Below are 23503 nucleotides of genomic sequence, written 5' to 3'. Positions count from 1 at the left end.
TTTACTGCTTGGGGGAAAAGTTGCACAGATCCTTTAAGATATCCTAATCTGTTAGGGTTTTTTGAGAGTCATAAGAGCTTATGATCTCTACTGATTATAGGTTGCAAAATCTAAAATATTGAAGTTTGAGAACATAGAACCAGGAAAATATGATTTTTTGGGGGGGAGGGTTGGGGCAATTGGAGTTAAGTGACTTCAGGGCTAGTGCTCTAACCATGAAAATAGGATTCTTTTAGCATTCCTTGTAAAAGGGGGAGAAATTACAAATTTCCTATAATAAAGAATGAGTTTTCATTTGAAAATTGTTTGCTATGAAAATGTATAGGGTAGTTTGGGGCAGCTAGGTGGCACACTAGATAGCGGAAAATTCATCTTCATGAGTTTAAATGTTGCCTCAGATTCAAGCTGTGTGACCCTGTTTCCTTTAGTTTCTCATCTATAAAATGAGCTGAAGAAGGAAATATCAAATCACTCTAGTATCTTTGTCATGAAAAATCCAAATGGAATCACAAGTTGGATACAACTGAAAAGACTAAACAACATTGGGTAGCTTAAAGATGTAACTTCAATATATTAATATGAGTCAACTATTAGGTTTTCTAAATCCGATACTAAATTTATTAACTAATAGACTGGGACCAGAACATCTCTAAGTTATAATAGGATATAAGCATGAAAAATCTTGCAATTTTAACCTGTATTTGTGGTCAAATTATAACAGGGATAATATCCTACAGGGGAATTATACAAAAACAGATGTAATATAAAAATTTTCTAATTAAATGCAATAATAAATTTTGAAAAAGCAATATGATTAAAATGTTTATTGACTTCCAAATGTATCTAGCATGGAAATTCAGAATTTGATTATGCTTTAGTAATAAAATTTTCAAAATTGAATTAAGGGTTTTGCATGTAAAATTGCATTAGGAAAGTGAAGTTATTTTCCTATTTTAAAATGTCTGTATTAAAAGACAAAAAGATTCAATTTAAAGTCAGGACATTCATGAATTATTTTTTTTTTAAGATTCTTATATCAGGAACAGTGTTTAGATAAAGATAAAAATGGTAAATGGTATATAAAAACAGGAATTGTTTTTGGTGATTATTTTTTGTGTTCAAAGAGGATCAGAATGACTATTTTGGGGTCAAGTGTGCCCAACTTTGGCCAATCAGACCAATACAAGATTTGAAAGGTTGGGCACAAATAGTTATACTGAGTCTTATTACTGGAAGATTTTAGCAGAATTATCTAGGCATCTCTCTACAAATAATTTGGAACTGGAGAAGTGGAGCACCTTTAGAACCATCTTGAGAATGAGGCCTTTTCCAGAATGTTCAAAAGAAGCTATTTCCAGGACTGGATGATTACATGAAACAACCAAAGATGAAATAATTAAATGGACACTGGGACTGGGCCTCCAAGTGGCTTCCTCAAGATTATATACACAATGTGAATATTTTAAATTTCCATACAAATACCATTTATTATCACATCCTTGAGGATGGCAACCTGTAATGAACCAGCCACAAAAACCTAGATTCAAGCCACTGATATGTTCCCGAACAAAACACTTAAATTCTCAGTGTCTCAGGCAAATACCACTCATTCTTGTGATGTTGTACTACCACTGGTGAAGGCCCCCATTCCCTTACACCTAGATTTTGAAATAGCCTGCTGATTGATGTCCTTGCTTCAAGGTTTTCTTCACTCCTACCCATCCTCCCCTAGGCTGTCAAACTGATCTTCCTAAAGCCTTTCTGACCACATGATCCCATCCTATCTTATCTGCTTGACTTTTCTACTTGCCATTTTCCACATTCCATGTCCTGACTGGACATTTCACTAGATGTCTTCTTTATACCTGTGACTCTCTCCTTCCTCATGTCTATCCCTAGGTTTCTCCAACTTTCTTTAAGTCTCACCTAAAGGCTCACCTTATCCAATACGCCTTTTCCCATCCTCCTTGATCTTAGTGCCTTCATTGAGATTCTCTTCAACTTAGCGTAGCGTATTTGTTTGAACATTACTGTTATACATTATCTCCTCCAATGAGAAAGAACATGAGTTCCCAAAAAGCAAAGACTGAGTTTTTTGTTGTTTGTTCTGCCTCTCTTTTCATCCCTAGTGCTTGGCACATTGCTGTAGCACATAGTAGGAGCTTAATAAATGTTTATTAACTAAGTTGTAGAAGAGGTCAATTTGCATTGGTGAGGGGAGGTTTCTTTATTGCAAATTCCCTATGGCAATTGAATCACTAATATGATTCTTCTCTCCCCAACTCATTCTCCCAAAATCCATGTGGACTCAATGGAAATATGTGAGATAGAGTCAATATAGGTTGAATAACTGGACTCAAAGAGTTTTAAATAAAGGATCAGTGTTAACTTAGTAAAGTGTCTCTAGTAGCGTGTCCCAGGATTTTACCTTTTGCCCTTTTTAATTGAACACTTTTATTAAGGATCTGAATGTAGATGACATTAATTATCAAACTTGCTCACGACAAGAAGCTGAGAAAGCTAGTTAACATATTGTGTGACAGAATCAGGAAGCAACACATTTATTAAGCATTTACTATGTGCCAGGCTCTGTGCTAAGTGCTGTGGATACAATACAAGTAAAAAGAAAGATATTCTGTGCCCACAAGAAGCTTACATTTTAACAGGAGAAGAGCAGACATAAAAAGATAGAGCACAGGTAGAAAAGAAAGAAGATACCCTAGGGGGCTGAATGGTAACATCTACCCATCATCAATAGCATAGGTGACTGCCAAAAAATCACTTTATAGAGCTAAAAAATAAAATAAAATAACAAAATTCATCTGGAGGAACAAAAAGTCAAGAATATTAAGGGAATTAATGAAAAAAAATATACCAAAGACAGTGATCTAACAATACCAGACTTTAAAACTATATTATAAAGCAACAATTATCAAAACCATTTGGTACTGGCTGAAACAGAGTGGTAGAAATAGGTTAGATACCCGTGATACAATAATCAATGACTATAGTAATCTTGTATTTGATAAACCCCAAAACTCCATTTCTGGGATAAGAGCTCACTATTTCACAAAAATTGATAGGAAAACTCAGCATAGACTTACATCTCATACCCCATACCAAAATAAGGTCAAAATGAGTATATCATTTGGATGTAAATGGCAATGCCATAAGCAAATTAGGAGAGCAAGAGATAATTTACTTCTCAGATCTTTGGAGAAAGGAGAAATTTATGGCCAAAGAAGAACTAGAGAAGCAAAATGGATCATTTTGATTACATTTTGAACAAATAAAACCAATTCAACATTAAAAGAGAAATACAAAGCTGAGAAAAAAAAAATTTTTACAGCCAGTGATTCTGATAAAGGCCTCATTTCTAAAATGTATAAAGAACTGTGTCAAATTTATAAGAATACAAGTCATTCCCCAATTGATAAATGGTCAAAGAATATGAACAATTTTCAGATGATGAAATTAAAGCCATCTATAATCATATGAAAAAATGTTCTAAATCATTATTAATCAGAGAAATGCAAATTAAGACAACTCTGAGATACCACTTCACACCTCTCAGATAGCTAAGATGACAGGAAAGGATAACAATAAATTTTGAAGGGGATGTGGGAAAACTGGGATGCTAATGCATTGTTGGTGGAGTTGTGAAATGATCCAACCATTCTGAAGAGCAATTTGGAACTATGCCCAAAGGGCTATCACGCTGTGCATACCCTTTGACGCAGCAATATCAATACTGCGTCTGTATCTCAAGGAAATCATAAAGGAGGAAAAAGGACCCACATGTGTAAAAATGTTTGTAGAGGCTCTTTTTGTGGTGGCAAAGAATTGGAAAATGAATAGATGCTCATCAATTGGGGAATGGCTAAATAAGTTATAGTATATGAAAGTAATGAAATATTGTTGTTATATAAAAAATGATGAACAAGCTGATTTTAGAAAGGCCTGGAAAAATTTACATGAACTGATGCTGAGCAAAACAAGCAGAATCAGGAATACAGAGTACACATTAACAGCCAGATTGTGCAACGATCAACTATGAAAGACTTGGCTCTTCTCAGTGATTCAGTGTTCCAAGGCAATCCCAACAGACTTTAGATAGAAAACGCTATCTGAATCCAGAAAGAGAACTATGGAGATTGAATATAAATCAATACAGGCTATATTCATTTCTTTTTTCTGTTGTTTCCCCTCCTGCCCATGGCTTTTCTTCTGTTCTGATTTTTCTCTCCCAATATAATTCATAAAGAAATGTATATTTTTAAAGTTAGAATACATGTATAAACAGAAAAAATAAAACAATTTTAAAAATTTTTTAAAGAAAGAAAACATCTGATCTCTGTCTCTGACAAAGGACTCTTCTGATTCAACACTCTTGTGAGTCTTTACCATATGGAGATAGTGTTCTACATTTAACTGAGTAATTCCTCTAGCCTTGCTGGAATATCCTATCCATGATATTATTGAGCTTCTTTCTCTTAAATGTTGAATGATCTCATTTCAAAACTGCTAGACCAGATTTCCCATCCCAGCTATCTTTGTGTCATCCACAAATTGGACAAACATGTATCCTACAGCTTTGTTTAGGATCTTAAGTTAGAGACTGGGAGCTCAAAAGGCCCTTCAAAGTCATCTCTTCCAATCCCCTTATTTCATAGTGAGGTATTAGGGCCCAAGAAAAGTGATTTGCTTGAAGTTTCATAGTAAAAGCTAAGATTTAAATTTGGATCCTTTACTCCAAATCTGGCTCTCCTTCCTCTATACAATGCTGCATCTAGGATCACCAATAAAACCGTTGAAGATCACATGGCTAATCCCTAGGACAAAATTCTGGTAACCTCTCTCTCCAACAGCTCTTCCTTGTGTCCTATTATTCAACTAGTTACAATTCCATCTGTAATAGGTACTTAATCTAGATTGAGTCTTCTCATTTTGCTCAAATTGAAGTATACTTTGCCTGCATTTCCATATTTTAATTCTTAGTCCGGTTACTTTGCCAAGGAAACTAACTGAGGCAGCTAGATAGCACAGTGGATAGAATGCTGGCCTTGAAGTCAAGAGGACTTAAGTTCAAATCCAACTTCCTAGTTGTGTGACCCTGGGCAAGTCACTTAACTCAGGGAAAAAAAAAGGAAATTAGCTTAGTTTTAGGAAGGCCTGTTCTTGCTGAAGCCACATTGGCTTTTAATAATCACTATTTCCCCCTTTAAATGATTAGATGCTATTTCTTTTAAAAAATCACCAGGAATTTGGCAATTGGCTAAGAAATAGAGTTAGATTAGGTACACAATACACGGTAGAAAATAAACATAGTAATCTATAGTTTGATAAATCTGAAGATCTAAGCTTTTAGGGTAAGAACTTACCCTAAGGACACTATAAAGAAGTCTGACAGAAACTAGGAATAGACTATATATTCTTACATAATATACCAAGATAAGGTCAAAATGGGTAAATTATTTGGACATAACAGGTGATATCATTAAGCAAATTAGGGAAGCACAGAAAAATTTACTTGTCAGATCTATAGATAAGGGAAGAGTTTATAACCAAATATGAGAGAGGGCACAAGAAATAAGATAATTTTGATTACATGAAATCAAAAAGCTTTTTGCACAAACAAAATCAATGCAACCAATATTAGAAAGAAAACAGGAAACTGGGAGCCTTCATTTTTTAAAAATATATTAGGAATTAAATAAAATTTATAAAAATAAGAGTCATTCTCCAATTGATAGTTGAAGAATATGAATAGGCAATTTTTAGAAGAAATCAAAGCTATTTATGGTCATATGAAAAATGTTCTAAATCACTACTGACTACAAAAATGTAAATTAAAATCATTCTAAGATACCATTTCAAACGGAAAAAAGTAAGTAACATGATGGAAAAGGAAAATGACAATGCTGGGGGATGTGGGAAAATAGATACACTAATGCACTTTTGGTATAGCAGTGAACTGGTCCAACAGTTCTAGAAAAGAATTTGGAACTATGCCCAAAGGACTAAAAAAAGGATTATCCTCTGACCCAGCAATACTACTACCAGGTCTGTATCCCAAAAAGATCAGAGAAAAAGAATCTCTCTCTTTCTCTCTCTCTTTCTGTATGTGTATACACACACACACACACACACACACACAATATTTAAAGCAACTCTTTTCTGTGGTGGCTAAGAATTAGAAATTAAGGGAATGGGTGAACAAGTCATTGTATATGATTGTGATGGACTACTACTGTGCTGAAAAAAATGATAAGCAGGAGTTTTAGAAAAACCTGGGAAGACTTATATGAAATGACACAAAGTGAAGTGAGTAGAACTAAGAGAACATTGCACATATTAACAACATCATAATGAAGATCAATTATAAAGAACTTTGCTTCTCTAATCAATACAATGATCTGATATAATTCCAAAGGACTCATGATGAAAAATGCTTTCCACCTCCAGAAAGAGAAGTCATGAACTCTGAGTACAGATCAAAGCATACTTTTTTTCCACTTACTTTTTCCTTCTTTTTTTTTTTTTTGCAACATGGCTAATATGGAAATGTCTTGCATAACTTCACATGTATACTTGATATATTGCTTGCCTTCTCAATGGGTGGAAGAGGGACTAGAGGGAGAGAATTTAGAACTTAAAAATCTTTAAAAATGAATGTTAAGATAAAATTTTGCTAGGAACAGAAGTCAAGTTTGATGGATTACAGTTTGTAGAATCCACCGTCTTCTTTTTTTGAAAGTCAGGATATTTGCCCTTCTTCAGTACTGTAGCACCTCTCCTGGTCTTCCTAATATGTCAGTGATCAATAGTGGCTTAGTGGCTCAGCAATCACATCTTCCCCTTCTTTCAGTATCGTTGGATAGAGTTCATCTAGGCCTGGAGGGCAGATAGATGCTGTCTCATTTATCTTGAGTCTCCATTCCCTGCTAATCAATTTTGTCCTGTCTTTTCCAATCCTAAAATCATTTTCCTTGGAAGAGAAATAAGAAGCAGAGTAAGAGTTGAGTACCTCAGCCTTTTCACCACAACCTATTACCACTATCCAATCCCCTCTGTACAGCAGTCCTTTGACCATTATTTTGCCTCTAATAAAAAAAAATAAAGCCCTTTTTAGTTTTGAGTATTCATCATCAAACTAGCTTATTCATGTCTCTAATTCATAAAACTCTTCTTGCAGAACTATGCTATTCTTAATTCTTTCCATCTTTTTCTTTTAAATTTTTTTTTCTATTGAGATGTTTTTACATTGACTAGATTTCCCCCCATATCCCTCCTCTGCCCGTGAATCATTCCTTATAACAAAGAAATTTTAATGGAAAAAAAAGAAAAAAAACCCCCAGCAAAATCATCCAATCAACAGATCTAATAACATATACAACATTCCAAAGCAGCTGTCCCCACTCCCTATCCCCCAAGTAGGCAAAGGAGATAAAGTACATTTTCTCAACATTTCAAAGCTATTTGTCTTATTTATATTGTTTTTCTGGTCCTACTTCACTCTGCATCAAGTCACAAGCCTTTCTATGCTTCTCTGAATCCCTTACTGTTCTCTTCTCATGATACAAAAATGTTTTTCCTTACAATTTACTTAACCATTCCTCATTAAATAGCCTTCACTATCTACTCCTTACCACAAAAATACTATTATTTTGGCATAGGAACTTTCTATTTATGACCTCCCTTGGGATCTATGTGAAGCAGTGGGATCTGTAAGTCAAAAATAAGGACATTATTAAGTCATTTTTCATAGCACAATTCTTAATTGCTTTCCAGAATAGTTAATTCATAGCTCAGGTCTACTTAGTGTTTCAGTGCTTTCATTCCATTGATTATTTCTATTTTTTGATTTTTTCTATCTTTACTAATTTGACACATGTGATATAAAATCTCAGATATTTAGATTTGCATTCTTAGTGATTTGGAACAATCTCTAATATAACTGTTTATAATGAAATTCTTTTTTGGAGTAACTGTTTATCGATGTCCCTTAACCACTTTTATGTTGAAATGCTCTATATTTCAAAAAAAAATCTCAATGAGCTGAGTTCCCTCCATAGCTTAGCTCCATTGGGCTTTTGGGCAGTTCCCATTTTCTTTCTAATAAGAATTATTACAATTTGCCTTCAGAATTTTATTCTCAAAAGTTTCCCTTCATTTAGGGGCCAATTTCTCCTATAAAATACTAAAGACTACTGAATCTTATCCATCCCTTTCTCTGATCTCTGTCTATCTAGGGATCCCTGCTCAATAACCTCCTGTGGATTCCTAATTACCTCCAGATAGAATACAAACCTCCTCTGTTAGGCAATTAAAGTCCTTCATAATCTGGCTCCAGCCTCCCTTTCACATATTCTTCATTCCAGCCAAATTGGTCTTCTTGCTGCTCTTCACATAATATTCTATCTCTCATTTCTGGGCACATTGCATGGCATTGATAACCCTTTTTGCTTGAGTCAAGATCCACTGATGTATAGACTTTCCTGATCCCCCCCCCCCTGGGCCTTTCCTCCAAAAATTACCTTGTACTCATTTTGTAAAATAACATGTACTTAGGTAACATAAGTGACTGAATTCCTTGTTCTAATGAACTAAAGCACTGTCCATGAAGCCAGAATGAAAATCTTAGTTCCATAAGGACGTAAATGTGCCCTGGCCCTGGGCTGAAGATTTGACAATTCGAAAGGATGAAGCAATCCCTTACTAGTTGTCATGACCAGGGGCTGTGTCAAAGAGAATTGGAAATCAAACCAGAAAAAATCACCCACTCGGTATGAGGATGAGGAGAAATGTCTTCTGGTATCTTTCCACTTAACAATTGCGAGGGACACTTATGGAGGGAATTCATGATTCAGATAGTTAGGACTACATGACTTTTATACTCTCTTCTAAATCTAAAATTACACCAATATTACAAAACTAAGTTTGAATTTTTATATGCTCAGTCTTCACAAACCAATGGTGATGGAAAATTGATATCTGCCAAGAAGACAAGTAGAGGGGAGAGATGAGCCTAATCAAGCTTGTGTGTAGGAAACAAGGCATCCCTAACAACCTTCTTGTTATCGCAAAAGAAAGGAGTCACAGTCAGACATCTCTACTTGGGATTTATTATCTTATTCTTTAAAAAAAAAAAAAAAAAAAAAAAAAAAAGGAATGGGGTAGAATGGAAGTTACCCCAAAACACTAAACAGAAACCAAGAATCCAAGAGTTTGTAGTCACCCATCCCCACCCTAAGAGTTCAGCCCTTCCTGAGACCCTGACCCATCCTACCCACCCCCTCCCCAGATTTAAAAAAAAAAAAAAAAAAAAAAGAAAAACCCCAAGCCAGGAAGAGTGGTACCTGGGACAGTCACTGAGATTCCAGACACAGGGAAAGGGAAGGGTAGAGTCCGAAAAGTAAGGGCTCAAGGTGAGGATTAATGGAGAGGCGAGGCTCTGGAAGGAAAGGCTGGGCCAGAGATAGTGGGGCAAGAATAAGAGGGCAGAGAGCAGGACACGTCCCTCCTGGCTGCTGCCACTGCTGCCGCCACCACAATCCCCAGGCCCCTCAGAGGGAACATCATGGTTTGTCCTACAGTCCACATTCCCAGTCCATGAGGAGCCTCATAAGCCTAACTCCAAGTCCTCCAACTCTTCTTCTAAGGTCCCCCTCCTTGCAAGTTTTTCTAATTGTTCTCTGCTGGGATGACTGATCTCCCCACTCTGGATTCGCTGCTGCAGCTCCACTATCTGACGAAGTTTTTTCTTCAAATTCTTTATCTTCTTGGCTTTCTCAGTGGTGGAAAGTGTGTCAGGTTTGTCAGGGTTTGTTGCAGGGGTGGCACGGGGAGCAGGGGGCACACTTGGCAGCTGCGCTGGTTCCTTCAATGACACTTTATCCAGAGTCCGGCTCAAGGTCTCTACTGCCCCCTTCCCTTGCTGCTGCCGCCTCTTCTCCTTACGTTTCAGGTTGCGTTTGGCAGTCTTAGAAAGGCCTGGCTCACCACTGTCTAGACGCGGTGGGGTTGGGACCCCAGCCTCAAGGCTCAGCCCAGGAGGTAGTTCTGGTTTACTCTTGAAGAACTTTACATACTTGTTTTCATACCTGAGAGGAACAAAGGCTGTCAACATGTCTTCAGTTTCCCTCCTTCCCAAGTCTAACATTCTCTCCACACTAGTCTGACTTCCTTCTTCTCAACCCTGCCCCTAGGGAAACAAGTGATAGTAATAACCAAGCACTATAGGAACTCTTACTCTGACAGGTAAGATCAGTAAGAACCTTCTGCCTCCTCATCTACTCCTACTCTCATACCCTATCTAAGATCTAGGTTACATCCTTTGGGAACTTAAAAGAGAAAATCCCCAGCACACATATACTACCCTGATTCTCCTGGGATAAATTACCACCCTGCCTCCCTCCCCACCTCCTGCCAACCACATACACAGGAACTTCCTCCTGAGGCACGTAACCTTCTTTTACTTTCCGTTGCTTCCTCCAGGTCCCGTCCGGTCGCTGGGTTGAAGCAATATATTTACCTGGAATAGAATATATCAAGTTATGAAGACAATCTGCAGACAATAGCAACTGAAAGAGAATTAAATCTTTGAATTTAACTGTATTCATTTTCTTTTATTATTTAACTTTTATTTATTAACTCTACTTAATTGATTTATTTTTCTATTTTTTTTTAACCAGTAGCAAATATATGCTAGTCATCTATCAATTACACTGGGAAAGGGACTTTTCATTTGATAAGAAGCTCTTGAAATTCTGGAATGTTGAAGAGGAAGACAGCTTTAGGCCATTCATGCACCTTGCACCATGTGTCACAATAATGATCAACTAGATAGCAATTTAAATGTAAAATGTCACATGATTTAAAAAATAGAAGTGATCAGAAAAAACAAAAGACAAATTTTTTTATAAAAAAATTAAAAGCTTTTGAATAAACAAAATGTAACTAGAAAAAAGATAAGGAGGAAAAAACTTTGCATCAAATATCTTTAATAAAATTCTAATATTCAAGAAACAAAATGGAGAACAAATGAACAAGTTGTGATAAATGAATGCAATAAAATATTACTGTGCAATAAAAATAATAAGTATGAGGAATCTGGAGAATCATGAAAAAAGTTGTATCAATTTAAGCACAGTTGCATACAGAATATACATACACAATGATTAAAATACTATAAATGAAAACAATCTTATAAGCCATCAGAAATCTGAGTTAATGCAATGAATGAATGGTGGTGTTTCCAGATAACTCTAAGCAGAAAATGTCTTTTACCTTTCCCTGTATCTTCAGGCTTTAGCAAAATGTGTAGTATTTAGAGGCACTTAAGAGAAGAAACTAAACTAAAACATAGTTTGTTCTCCTCTCCATGGAAAGGGAGTAAAACTATGGATACTGACTGCTTTCTTAGGGGTCAGTTGCTAAATCAGCTGATTCATCTGTGTAATCATTTCTTTGTTACAATGATGTGAAACAGGTTTATTGGATAATAGCTATTATCAAAATTATTTTTTAAACAATACCAATAAAACTTTAAGATAAAAGAATAAAATTCTATCAATTCCCCTCAATCACTTAAATGCAAATGTCAATTTTCACATCACATTCTTCTACAAATATTTGTGTGACAAACACTTTGAGCAAAGTAAAACATACTGTCCTTTTTCTTTAAAAGCCTGTATACTTGAAGAGACAAGACATACACTGAGTCACTCCAAAAAATATCCTCTTTAATTGAGCACTATTGTGTCTTATCTATGTATTCAATAAAGCAAATGAATGACATAAGTATGTATCATGGATATGTATTGTCAAGAAGTTCGTGGTATTCAATCTAGTAGGAAACATAAGGCATAAACACAAATAAATAAGCAAGACATGTATAAAAATGCTCTGAGAATTCAAAGGAAGGAAAAAATTATTTTACTGATCAACCAAGAAGATCTTTAGGGAAAACGTATCACGTAAGCAGGATCAGATAAAAGGAATAGCATGAGCAAAGGCTCAGAAATAGGAAAGCATGGTACATGTCCTTGAACTATGTTTCTTGGCTGAAATATGGCTACATGGTAAGGCATGTACAAGGTTAAGAAAGGTCCTGGGTCCAGCTCATAAAGTCAAATGGCTAAAGCTGTGGAAGTCACTAGTTTTGAAAAGAGGAATACTATAACAAGAACTATAGTTTGTTAACAATAATTAGCATTATATAGGACCTAATGGCTTGCAAAACATTTTATAATTTCATTTAAATCATATAACCCTATGAGCTGAGTGCTATTGTCACCCCACTTCATAGTGAGTAAACTTAGGCAACTTACAGCTAGTCAGGGTCTGGGGCAAGATTTGGGATCAAGTCTTCTTGACTCCAACCATAACACTTTATTTCTATTCACTCTACAACCTAAAGTGATACACAGCAATGGCTTCTAATCCTTGACTGTGTATTCTATCAGCAGAAATGTTTGAGCATGTACCCCCAATGCTTGCTTACTTACAAATGATATAATACTCCTATATTATGAAAATTATAAAATTTACACAAAAAATAGGATGAAATAAAGCTAAAATAATAGTTGCTCCTAGTCACTAAGGAGTTTACTGAATAGGACATATTGTATGGTGAGGTATCATTTAGGAACTATGCCCAAATTCAAAGGTTATTTTAATAGAGCAGACATAATGACAAGGCAGCCCCTAAACTAGGATGGTGGTTTAGTGATTGCACAAAAAAGAGAAGAGATGCCAGAGGAATTGTGGGAATAGAAACAGTAAGATATGGCAATGACCGACTTTGTGAGGAGATGAAAATTGAGGCATTAAAGATTACATCTAATTTTTGTACCTGGGTGGCTAGAAATATAATGGTATCCTTAATAGGGGAAAACTGGGAAGAGGGATGGGTTTTTTGGGGAAAGACCATGTAATGTGATCTAAGATCTATTAGAACCCATCCACACCTGCTCATCCTTTGCAACTCTGTCCCACCCAAATGAAAAGGGGGTAGGTAAGTGGAACTCTTCCCAATCACAGCCCTAATGCCTGAAAATCTCCTAGGGGCATTTTCCATAATTCTAGGTCATTTTGGGGAAGTAGCCTAGGGAATATAAGCAGAATTTTTCCAAAAGCAACAACTCAGATGTTAATATGAGTAACAGAGTGCAGATTAGATTTGGCCCTGAAGGACCAGTTCCTGAGAGTAGGGGTAGGGAAGAATATGTTGGAAGCTTGCATAACCCAGGAAGGGTGTACGTGTGTGTGTGTGTGTGTGTGTGTGTGTGTGTGTGTGTGTGTGTGTGAGAGAGAGAGAGAGAGAGAGAGAGAGAGAGAGAGAGAGAGAGAGAGAGAGAGAGAGAGAGAGAGAGAGAGAGAGAGAAACAGAGAACTGAAGGCCAAAGATACACATGACTGTTGAAGAGAAGCTTCATAACAAGTGATTGCTGGAAACGTTAGGATAGACCCAACTTCCCATCCCTGAACTGTCATTAATCACACATTCCTTTCTTAGAGTCAGAGCAAAGTAATCATCACTTTAATGATTCTAAGTATACAGGACAGATTAGAAGGAACAGAGACTATCAGTGAGAAGACTAATTAGAAAGCTATCCCAATAGTGCAGCTGAGAACAAATGAAAACTTGGGCACAAGGGCAACAATGGGAATGGAAAAAAGGGGGTGAATATGATGGATTCTGGGAGAGGCAGAATGGAGAAGATTTTGATACTGGGTAGATATAGGGGGGGAAAGTGAGAGAAAGGGAAGAGTCAATAATGATAGGAAGAATAGTAGAATAATAGGACACAGGTCTTCAAGTATTTGAAGGGCCATCACATGGGTTTAAATTTATTCTGCTTGATTTCCAAAAGGAGAGACTAGGAGAAATGGATGAAAACTTTAAAGAGGTGAGAAGAAGATGTCTCAATTAAGGGGGAAAAAAAAGATTTAACAATTAGAACTGTACAAAAGTGAAAAGAGCTGCCTCAAGAGACAAGAGGTTGATGTGGGAACCCAGAGAAGAAATGAAGCATACTTCTCTCCTCTCAGTCGAGAAATGGGGCACTATGGGTATAGAATTTTACCAGTCAGATACAGTTGCTATATTGTCAGTTGTTAACTGCTTTCTTTGTTACAAAAGAGCAAGCATAGGCATAGGATAGGGTAAAGATGCATAGGAAAATGTGCTATAAAAAACATCAATAAAATTTTAATGAAATACATACAAAGGGAGTGGGATCTCCCTTGGGGAGATCTTCAAGTAGGGGCTGGCAGGATTATTTATAGGGAAGGTATGGAAGACACTCATAATTGAATATAGACTGCACCTCTGAGTTCTTTTTCCCTCTCAAGAGATTCTGAGAACTACTGAGAAGATAATTACTTCAAATGTGGATATGTCAAGTCTGAGTCATCCACAGACATTTAGGTGAAAATGTTCATTAATATATCTGGAGCTTGGGAGTGAGCTCAGGACTACAAAAGTAGATTTGCTTAGAGGTGGTATCCAAAATGATAAGGACAAATGACATTATCCAGGAACTAGGTATAGTAAGAAAATAAAAGATATTGGAGCTTTGAACAATATTAGTTTAAAGTCAACCTAACAAGCATTCATTGAGTACCTATTGTGTGCCTGGCTCTGTGCTAGGCACAGAGGATACACAAAGACCAAGACAGCTCCTGCCCTCCACTGTAGGTTGAGATGTTGGGATTAAAAGATCCTAGAACTAAAGCTACAAAAGACCTCAGAGGTTGTCTATTTGAACTCCCTCATATTAGAGATAAGCAAAAATAAAGGCAAAGATTAGGTGACAACACTGGGCAAGGAGATTAAACCGGCAGGATTTGAATCCAAGTCCTTGTGCTTACTTATTTCCAGTGTCTCAGATAATTTCCCAATCACCTGATGGGATGGGGAGGGTGGAGAGGGTTGTGTGGGGAACAACATGTATGTAGATTAGTAAATTCAAAATAAAGTTCAGAGGAAGCATCAACAACTTTGGGCCTTGTGGAATTAAGAGGAAGAACCAGTAAACAGAAGGAAATGACCAGAAAGAGGATTATATAATTTGAGAATAGGAAGGTACTTTCATGGTTATCTAGTCAAATAAATATCTAACCCTATTTGCAAAAAGAATCCACACAATATATGCAACAAGTGGTAGTCCAAATCCTAAGAACTTGGAGGGTACAGTGTTATGGAAACAAAAAAGAGGAGAAAGTATTAATAAAGGATGTTTTTAGGTAAACAGGTGGGAGGTTATAGGTGCTGAATGTGTTATACAATGTCAGCTGATGAAGTTGCTTGTCAGCAAATCTTAATGTGTTGTTTTATTATGAGGGTTCACAATGGGAGATAGCATATCAGAAAATGTGACAGAAAAGAAACAATGTCTCAGTCATAAAAAAGACCCAAAAGGAGGGGGATGGTCAATACTTTCTTATGCTGAAGTGATCAAGGAAGTTGAAGACTGAGAAAAGGGTGTTGGATTTAGTAACTGATGACTTTTAGAGAGTAGTTTCAACAGTTATTGGGCGAAACACAAACTATAAGGAGATGATGAGAGCAGAACTATCAAATACAGATTTCAAAAATTTTAAACATTTCAAGGAGAGCCTACTGGATGGTACCTTGAGGGAGATAAAGGCCAAATAAGGGTTTGTTTTTAAGGATTGGGTAACATTTATTGGTAACTGCTCAGGTAATGGTCTAGTGACTAGAGGTCAGGCAAATATGCATGAGAGACAGGAGAGGGAGAGAGGGAGGATGCTTGTTACGAGTAATGTTGTAGAATAGACATGAGAAGCATATGGAATCAAAAATCACCTATAAGCTTTAACCTTGGTAAGGCTGAACCAGGAGAAAAGGAGGGAACAGGGGAAGACCCAATTGAGTTTTTAGGTGTGATAATGGACAAAGGACCTGAGTCTTTTCTGGGTAGTGGCAACCCAAGTCATCTGCCAGGAATACAAAGGTGGAGATACCTCTATGCCAGTTTAAAAGAGGAAACATTTTGGAAAAGCTGTTGTGGAGAATGAAATAGGGAAACAATAAGAGAATAAAAGGATTACTGTGCTACAAGACAAGAAGCACATTTGGAATATCTTAAAGACACGGTATGGATGTTTCACATAAGCACACAACATACAATTCAATTGCATGTAGCAGATGATGTTTTAAGCATGTTATAATCAAGGAATTATGCTAGACTCTGAGGACACAAAGATTTATATGTAACTTTCCTTAAGAACTTTCCATTCTATTGGTGTTAGAAGGAAGGATACAATATATACAAAGATACTCAAGTAGTATAAATAAGGGGGAATCTTATAGCACAAATAGGAATATATAGCTACCTATAATAAAAGGTGAGTTGTGATGTGGGAAAAGAGATCCAGTCAAGTGTTTTAAAATGAAAACAGAAGTAACACTTCTACTGGGAGGAGGGAGGTAGTAGAGAGAAGAGGCACAATCCAAGGCTTCTTTAAAGGTAACACTTGAGCTGAATCTTGAAGAAAGGATTCAGAGAAGCAGAAATAAAGAAGCAGTGTTTTTTAAGAATGGTGGAGGGTTTGTGTAAAACCGTGGAGATAAACTGATCATAATTCAGCTTCATAGGGCATAAAAGGGAATAAGATAAAATAAGGCTGAAAATATAGAATGGAGCAAATTGTAGAGGACACGGATTGGCAAGCAGAAGAGCAATCTGTATTTAATCTCAAAAGCAATAGAGAAGTCATTTGAGATTTTTGAGTAGAGCAGAGATAAAGTCAAATTTGTGATTTAAGAAACTTATTTTGACAACTGCCAGAAGGACGGGTTGGTGAAAGGAGAAATCAGAAGGATGTAAGGAAACCATTCAGATTATTACAAAGGACTTCATGGGGGGAAAAGTGATGAAGAAATGAATGAGAGTAATGGCAATACAAGGAATGAAAATGGGACAGAGGAGAAATGAAGAACCTACAAAAATGGGCAATTGCTTGGACCTTGGGAATGGAAAAAGAGGCAAAAACTTCAAGGAAATTCAGGGGTCTTAAACTGGGATTGTCAAGGATCCAGGGAAGTAGCATCTTCAGAAATCAGAAAGTCTGGAAGAAGGACAAATTTGATGGGAGATATTGAGTTCAGTTTTAAAGGAACCTAGGAAATTCTTAGGGAATAGGTAGAGACGAATCAGCAAAGCATAAAGAAAAGGACAAAAGAGAGAGTAAGAGAACCCCAACAGAGCAGTATCAATGAAGCCAAGAGATATAACAGCATCTAGAAGGAGTGGTAAATTACAAAGTGGTGATATAACAGAAAGGTCAAGAAGGAGGAAAACGGGAAGACCATCGAATTTGATGATTAAAAAAACAAAACACTGGACAGTTTTAATGGAATGATGGGACTGGAACAAAGACTGAAAGAAGGAGTGAATGGGAAGTGATAAGTGGAAGCATCCAGGAGGGACTACTCATTCTTACACTTTAGCTAAAGAGGGAACAGAGAAATAGGAAATAGTGTGAGGGATTGGCAGTACAAAAAGCAGGTTCTTTAAACAACAAAGAGACCTGGGAATATTTTGTAAGTATCAAGATACAGTCATATAAAGAGAGAGTAAAAGAAATAATAGGAAAGCTCCCAAAGGAGACAGAAATGGTACCAGGGGGCACAAAAGACAGGGTTAGCCACGCTGAGACTACAGCAAAGGAGAAAAAGATAGGGGGGATTCTAAGGAAAGAGGATGACAGCTTTCCAGTCTCAGTATAAGAGGAACTGAGGTTAGACATTGACAAAGAGGCTTTAAAAGAAAGTTTGGAACAGTTACAAAGATGACAGCAGCGAAAGCTCAGTGAAGGTTAGATAACTTTATAATGTATCCAGTATGACTTCATGACTTATACAATGTTTGCTCTACATGGAAACACACATAGACAACATGTACTCTACACATATTTTCCACTTATTTGTTTTGTTACTAGACTAGAAATTTTTTCCCTGGAGTCCTTGGGCAGAATGAGTGACCAGTAGCATTTCCTCACTTTCCCTTTTCCCAGGGCCTCATCTTAGTACCAAGGCCGCTGCTGCCTGACCCAGCAGGCCCTCACAGTTCTTTTCTACAGTTTAGTGAGCGGAAAGTTGAGGATGGGTGACATTAGTAGTTTGGTTACCCAGGCTGAATTGGAGGACGCTTGTGTTCTGGTCTTAGCACAGTGCCTGGCACACAGTGCGAACTCAGTTAAGTGTTTATTGACTTGACTGATCCCTTCCCTGGCTGACAGTTTCCCCGGGAAGGTAGAGGAGATGCCGAAACTAGCAATTGGGTCTCCAAAGAAAAAGTTCAGAGTCGGTAAAGGTTAGTCGGGAGGGGAAGAGTTCTTCCCGATCCTTCACACCTACGGGGGGAGGGGGGAGGGGATGAACCTTGGGGGGGCGGGGGGGGGCAAGAATTGGAAGGGACATGGACAGAGCTCCGCGGGCTGGCGGGGTCAAAGTGGACACTCCCAAGGGTCAGCGGAGGCCCGGGGACTAACCCTGGCCAGCAGAGACCCTAGTCTAGAGTTTGGGTGACCGGAAGCAGTGGGACCCCAGTGCCACAGGACCGGAAGGGGGCGCAGGTGCAGCCCCGAAGGAGCGAATGAATGGGGTAGGCGGTCCGGAGGGGCGGGAACAGGGGAGGGGCCCCGGGATGGGCGGGGCGCAGGTCCCTTCCAAGTCCGCCCTCCACTCTACCCCCACCCCCAGAGGCCCGGGAAGAGGAGACACTGCACCGCCCGCACTCACCGCCGGTCTCGTCAGTTACATAGGGAGTCGCCATCTTGGAAACGAGAACCACTTCCGGCGTGAGGGACACCCACCCCCCCGACCCGCCCCCTTCTCCACCGGAAGTGGAGTCGGGGCTGGTCGCGAGCTGCCATTTTCGTCTTAAAGAGACAGAGCGTCCTTGGACTTCATGCCCGGGGCTATGAGAGGAAACGAAGGGGAGGCGGGGGGGGGGGTGGGAGTGGGGGGGAGAATACTAAGAAGAGACCGTACCTTTCAGCTCGTCTTCGGGGGCGGACTGGCGGCTGGACGACATCCCTGGTCGGGCGGCGCCGCAACAGCGGAAGGGAGACGCTGCAGGCCCGAGCAGTCGGCGTGCGCGCCCCAAAGTCAGTGCTCGATCAGTCTGTAGAATGAATGAAACAAGAGGCCTGAAGCCGTTTCTCCTGGGAGGAGAGGCCCGGGGTGCCGAGATCCTCGCGGCTGGCCTTTAGCTCCGGGGCCCCGCGCAAGGCGCCTGCCACGAGCTTCCCCGGCTCGCCGAGGCCAAAGATCTTGGTTCAAATCCTGACTCCGCTCCTCCTGGTGACCTTGGATTAATCTCACCGGAGGGGCGGGCTCCTTGACCTTTACTCTGCCTTCCGGCGAAGGCCTCTCCTCCCCGCCCCCAACCCTCCCCTTCCCGCCTCAGTTTCTTTCTCTGCAAAACATTCCCACCTCTAGGTCTACGGCTCTTCCCCGAGGGTGCTGGAAGAAAGAGACTGAGGGAAGGAGGGAGGGGCGTGAGCGGAGGGGCTGGGCTTGACCCTACAGCCTTTCCTGCACTCCCCATTTCAGCCCTTCTCCCCTCCCCTTTTACTAACTGCAAATCTTCCCGCCCTCGACCGCGTTGTTCCCTCCGCTCCTTTCCGTCTAAACTTGCTCCCCCGGAGGCTGGGAGGCGCCGGGCTACTGGCTCCCCCCCCCCCCCCCGGGCTCCGATTTTCCCGCGTCCTTCCCTCGTCCCGCCCCTGGGACCCCAGCCCACCCCTCACTGTCTGCAGATTGCTGACATGTATGTAGCACTTTACCACAGAAATTGTTTCTGCTTTATCCTGCTGCTCTGGCTAAGGCTAATGCCCAAGAATCCTTCCTTCCGGGGGAAGGCGTTCGGGCTGGGACTAAGTCGCCTGGAAGCCCTTTTTTCCCAAACCGAACGGTCATTCCTTGACTTAGAAATCCCACTATGAAAGGCCCCAACCTAACAAATGAGCCGCTTCCTTTTCCCACCAAGCTTCGGCTACCCGCTAAAACAACAGTGGAGTAAGACTCATTTACATAGTGTTTCGCATTTAATTTGCAACTATTAGCATGTATGCATTCCTTCCCCCAATCCTCTCCCTCCTAAACTTTACCCTCTCTCCTCCTCTCCTTCCACACACACACCCACTTCCGTAATTGCCTTTGTGCTTGAGACTGGGGGGAAACTAGAAAAACTAGTAGGGCTCTGTAGCTCGTGGGCAGCTACGCCTGGCATAGTCTCCCCAGGCTGGGGTTACCCTTTCAGTTCAGGGTTTGCAAAAGGGAAACTCAGGAGACCTGCAACAGTTCCCCTCCGGGCCTGTTCTAGCTCGAGCCTACGGCCCCTCCTCTTGTACTTCTTTCCACCCCCAAACATCCTGCCCTAACTTCGGGACTGGCAGGAAGTGAAACTCGCGAGTCTAACAGCCGGTTGGGGGACTTGCAGCCCCTAGCCTGAACTGGGGTGTGGCTCGGGTCCCCACCGAAGGAGAGAGGGAGGGAGAAGTGGGGGTGGGTGTAGAAATGAAGCTGTTTTTTCCTCCCTTTGTTCGCTGTGGTTTCTTTTTCTCGCTCCATTTTGTGATGTGGCCGATAAGAGAAAATGTGCACCTGGGACTTGGTTCAATGAGCCCATCGATTATACCCATTTCCCACACGTTGCCCCAGAGCTATGGAGGCTGGGTAGGATGGGGGAGAAAGACTGGAGAAGGCTTTACACAAAGATAAATTTCTGAGGGTCTCAGAATGAGTTAAATTCCCATGGAAAGGATGGGAGCCATTCACCCTACTTTCCCACATTGAGATCACCTTTAATTTCCCAAAGTGAAGACTCTTAGGTTCTGCTCCTAGGAAAGGAGTGTCAGAATGGGATATGGGTAGAGTGAGATCAAGAATGATACTTCTACACTGAAGCTTTCAAAACACTGCCTCTCCCACAATCCTATAAAGCAAATAATATACATAATTCTTTTGCCATTTTACAGGTAGGGACTCGAGTCTCCTAGGGGAAGGGAAGAAAAGGGAGTGTGACTTCATATAGATCCTACTATGTGTCAAGTGCTTTATAAATATCTTATTTGGTCCATATCACAACTCTATGAAGTAGGTACTGTTAATACCTCTATATTTCAGTTGAAGCTGAGGCAAGTGACTTGTCCAGGATCACATTGCTAATAATAGCTAACATTTATCCATGATACTTTGAGCTTACTAACTATGAGCCAGGCATCATGCTTAGCTCTTTACAGATATCTCTTTTGATCCTCATAAAAACCCTGGAAACTAATTGCTATTATCATCCCCATTTTACAGATGAAGAAACTGAGGCAAATAGAGGTTAATTGATTTGCCCAAGTTCACAGAGATAATAAGTCTTTCTGACTGGGCCCCATACTCTCTCTGCTCTATCTACCTGACTCATAAAGTTTAAATATATTGGCCATAGCTAGAATTCAAAAGCTGAGCCTTCTGATTCAAAATTCTCTGCTTTTCCCCATAATACAACTCCAGCATCTGAATGAATATTCTTTGCTGGAAAAGGAGACGATATATAAGGACATAGGGGAAAAAGAGAAATTTCAACTCATTCATGTGTTGAAACATCCCAAGGAAATTTTTTTTTTTTTTTTTTTTTTTTTAACCAGTGATTTTATTGCTGCAGGAAACTCCCAGTATGGGAAGCTTCTCTATCCATGCAGATTTGGCAATTGGTCTCTAATTTACAGTTGCCTCACATACTGAAAGAGGAAGTGACTTGGCCACTCTCTTGGAAGGGGTTGAAATCTCAGGGATGCTGGACACGGGTATTCCTGACTCCTAGGTTGGATTTTTCTATCCTGTTTGCTATTCTACTTCCTCTTACATTATTACAAATTACACATATATCACATTTTAAAGGTAGGAAACTTTAAAAATAAAGCAAACAGGCAAAATTTTTCTCAATTATACACAACTGTTTAACCACATGCAAGTTATTTCACCTATGAATCTTAGTTTTATCATCTATAAACTAGAATAATGCCCTATTCCTCAGTGGAGCATTGTAAGGAGAGTGTTTTTCAAGACTTCAAGCTTGTTATGGAAATATGAATTATTTTTTATTCTCTCTAAAAATGGGAGGAAGCAGAGAGAGACTACATGGCCTTGCCTCTCAGACACCTGCCCCAGATCTTTAGCTAAGATAACCAGCAGCAACCTCTTCCTAGCAGAACCTTTTTACTTAGCAGCTTCCTTTCTGGGGAACATAAGGGAGGATCCCCCCAAGGGTGTCTATATTGGGGCTAAACAGAAACATTTTAGCTCTTTTTCCAATCCCATTAAAAGAGAGATGTCCCATTTGAAGAGGTTGAAGAGGCTGGTTTATACAACTCTCCCACTTTAGATGTTAAAGCAGGTTTGAGAGAAGACATTCCAGAAAACAATGGTTACTTGTTCCACTTTAAGAAGGGAATCCTGGTCATTGGAGATAAGATGTGGCTGAAGAGAACACTTAAATCTTTAAATGCAAAGGCTTTAAACTTTTTTTCAGTCTTCTAGCCCCACTCTCTACTGGGGTCCCAAAGTGTCTTCTCTACTGAAAGTCTCTTTCTGGGACACAGAACCTCCCTGTTCTGAGGTAGGAGAAGCACAATATTTTTGCTTTCATTTTCCATTTCTGGTGAAGCATGGATAGTCATTGGACTAGTGTAGCAGAGAAGAGGGGCAGGAAATAGAAATGGAATAAAAGGATTAGAGGGGAACACTGTACACATAGACACACATCCCTATACTCCACAAAGTAAAGTGAAGGTGAAGGATGGAAATGTTTCCAGAATAATGAAACGGTGTCATTTGGGATCTGAGAAACCTAGAAATCTGTGCAGTATGAGGGAGCATGAGGCTCTGGAGATTTTCTTTAGTTGTGTTCAAGTGAGGAATCTAGACTGAGCTTCCTTAATCTGATATGATTTTGAGGATATCTGGTGATTGAAATCCATGGACTCAGAAAAAGAGCTTGAAAATTACTAGAGGAAGAAAGGAAATCGCCATAACTATTATAGCATGTGTTTAAACTAGAAGGGCATTTGGTTCGACTCCCATTTTACAGATAAGAGACCTGAGGCCCTAAAAGATTCAGTGCTGAAAGTTCCCCAGGCATTAAGCAAGGATTTGAACACGAGTTCTCTTCCAATCGATTTCGGATCAAAGACACTACCTCCATAAGGAAAAGGACCACCGAGGAAGAATGGGGCGGTGTCCTTTCAGCCCCTCAGCTCTTCCTTTAATCTCTAGTCTGTCAGGGTCAGAAGAAGGTGAAAGTGGAAAGGGACGTCATTGGATGATCTACCATTGAAGACAAAAAAAATGGGGAGGAGGATTTACTAAGGTCTGAGGGTTGAGTTGTAAGAATGAATAATGTCACTGAGATCTTCGGGACCAACAAAACGGCAGAGGGAATCTAGTTTGAGAGCAGTAAACTAGCTGGGTCCT

General features: G+C 39.5%; 1 protein-coding gene across 6 annotated transcripts; it reads right to left on the bottom strand.

Moving 5' to 3' along the window:
• Window positions 1-2887: 2887 nt before the first annotated feature.
• PYM1 (PYM homolog 1, exon junction complex associated factor) lies at window positions 2888-20095 on the bottom strand. Of its 6 annotated transcripts, none has more exons than XR_012482554.1 (4): window positions 19028-19414; window positions 10441-10534; window positions 9360-10103; window positions 2888-6988 (listed from the first exon to the last, which is right to left on the bottom strand). XR_012482554.1 is itself a non-coding variant. In XM_074270075.1 (4 exons), exons 2-4 carry the CDS (start codon window positions 19068-19070, stop codon window positions 9623-9625), a joined length of 618 nt encoding a protein of 205 aa, XP_074126176.1. In that variant the 5' UTR covers window positions 19071-19160; window positions 19995-20095; the 3' UTR covers window positions 9110-9622. The 6 variants fall into 6 exon arrangements, 5 of the variants coding, with proteins under 5 accessions (XP_074126176.1, XP_074126174.1, XP_074126175.1 ...); XM_074270075.1 differs by lacking the exon at window positions 2888-6988 and adding an exon at window positions 19995-20095 and having other exon boundaries at window positions 9110-10103; window positions 19028-19160; XM_074270073.1 differs by lacking the exon at window positions 2888-6988 and adding an exon at window positions 19825-19975 and having other exon boundaries at window positions 9110-10103; window positions 19028-19160.
• Window positions 20096-23503: the final 3408 nt, after the last annotated feature.

This window comes from Sminthopsis crassicaudata, chromosome 5, assembly GCF_048593235.1.
Source record: "Sminthopsis crassicaudata isolate SCR6 chromosome 5, ASM4859323v1, whole genome shotgun sequence".
Classification (NCBI taxonomy): Eukaryota; Metazoa; Chordata; class Mammalia; order Dasyuromorphia; family Dasyuridae; genus Sminthopsis; species Sminthopsis crassicaudata.
Note: the sequence above shows the minus strand (reverse complement) of the source record. Positions and strands in the feature narration are given on the sequence as shown.

What these genes read in the sequence shown, in the direction of transcription:
- PYM1 (XM_074270075.1), bottom strand. Translation starts at nt 19,070, where the DNA reads ATGTCGTCCAGCCGCCAGTCCGCCCCCGAAGACGAGCTGAAAG. An exon ending in CCCCGAAGACGAGCTGAAAG is followed by an intron (nt 10,535 to 19,027) that starts GTACGGTCTCTT and finishes ATTCTATTCCAG; the next exon opens with GTAAATATATTGCTTCAACC. An exon ending in CCTCAGGAGGAAGTTCCTGT is followed by an intron (nt 10,104 to 10,440) that starts GTATGTGGTTGG and finishes TGTTCCTCTCAG; the next exon opens with GTATGAAAACAAGTATGTAA.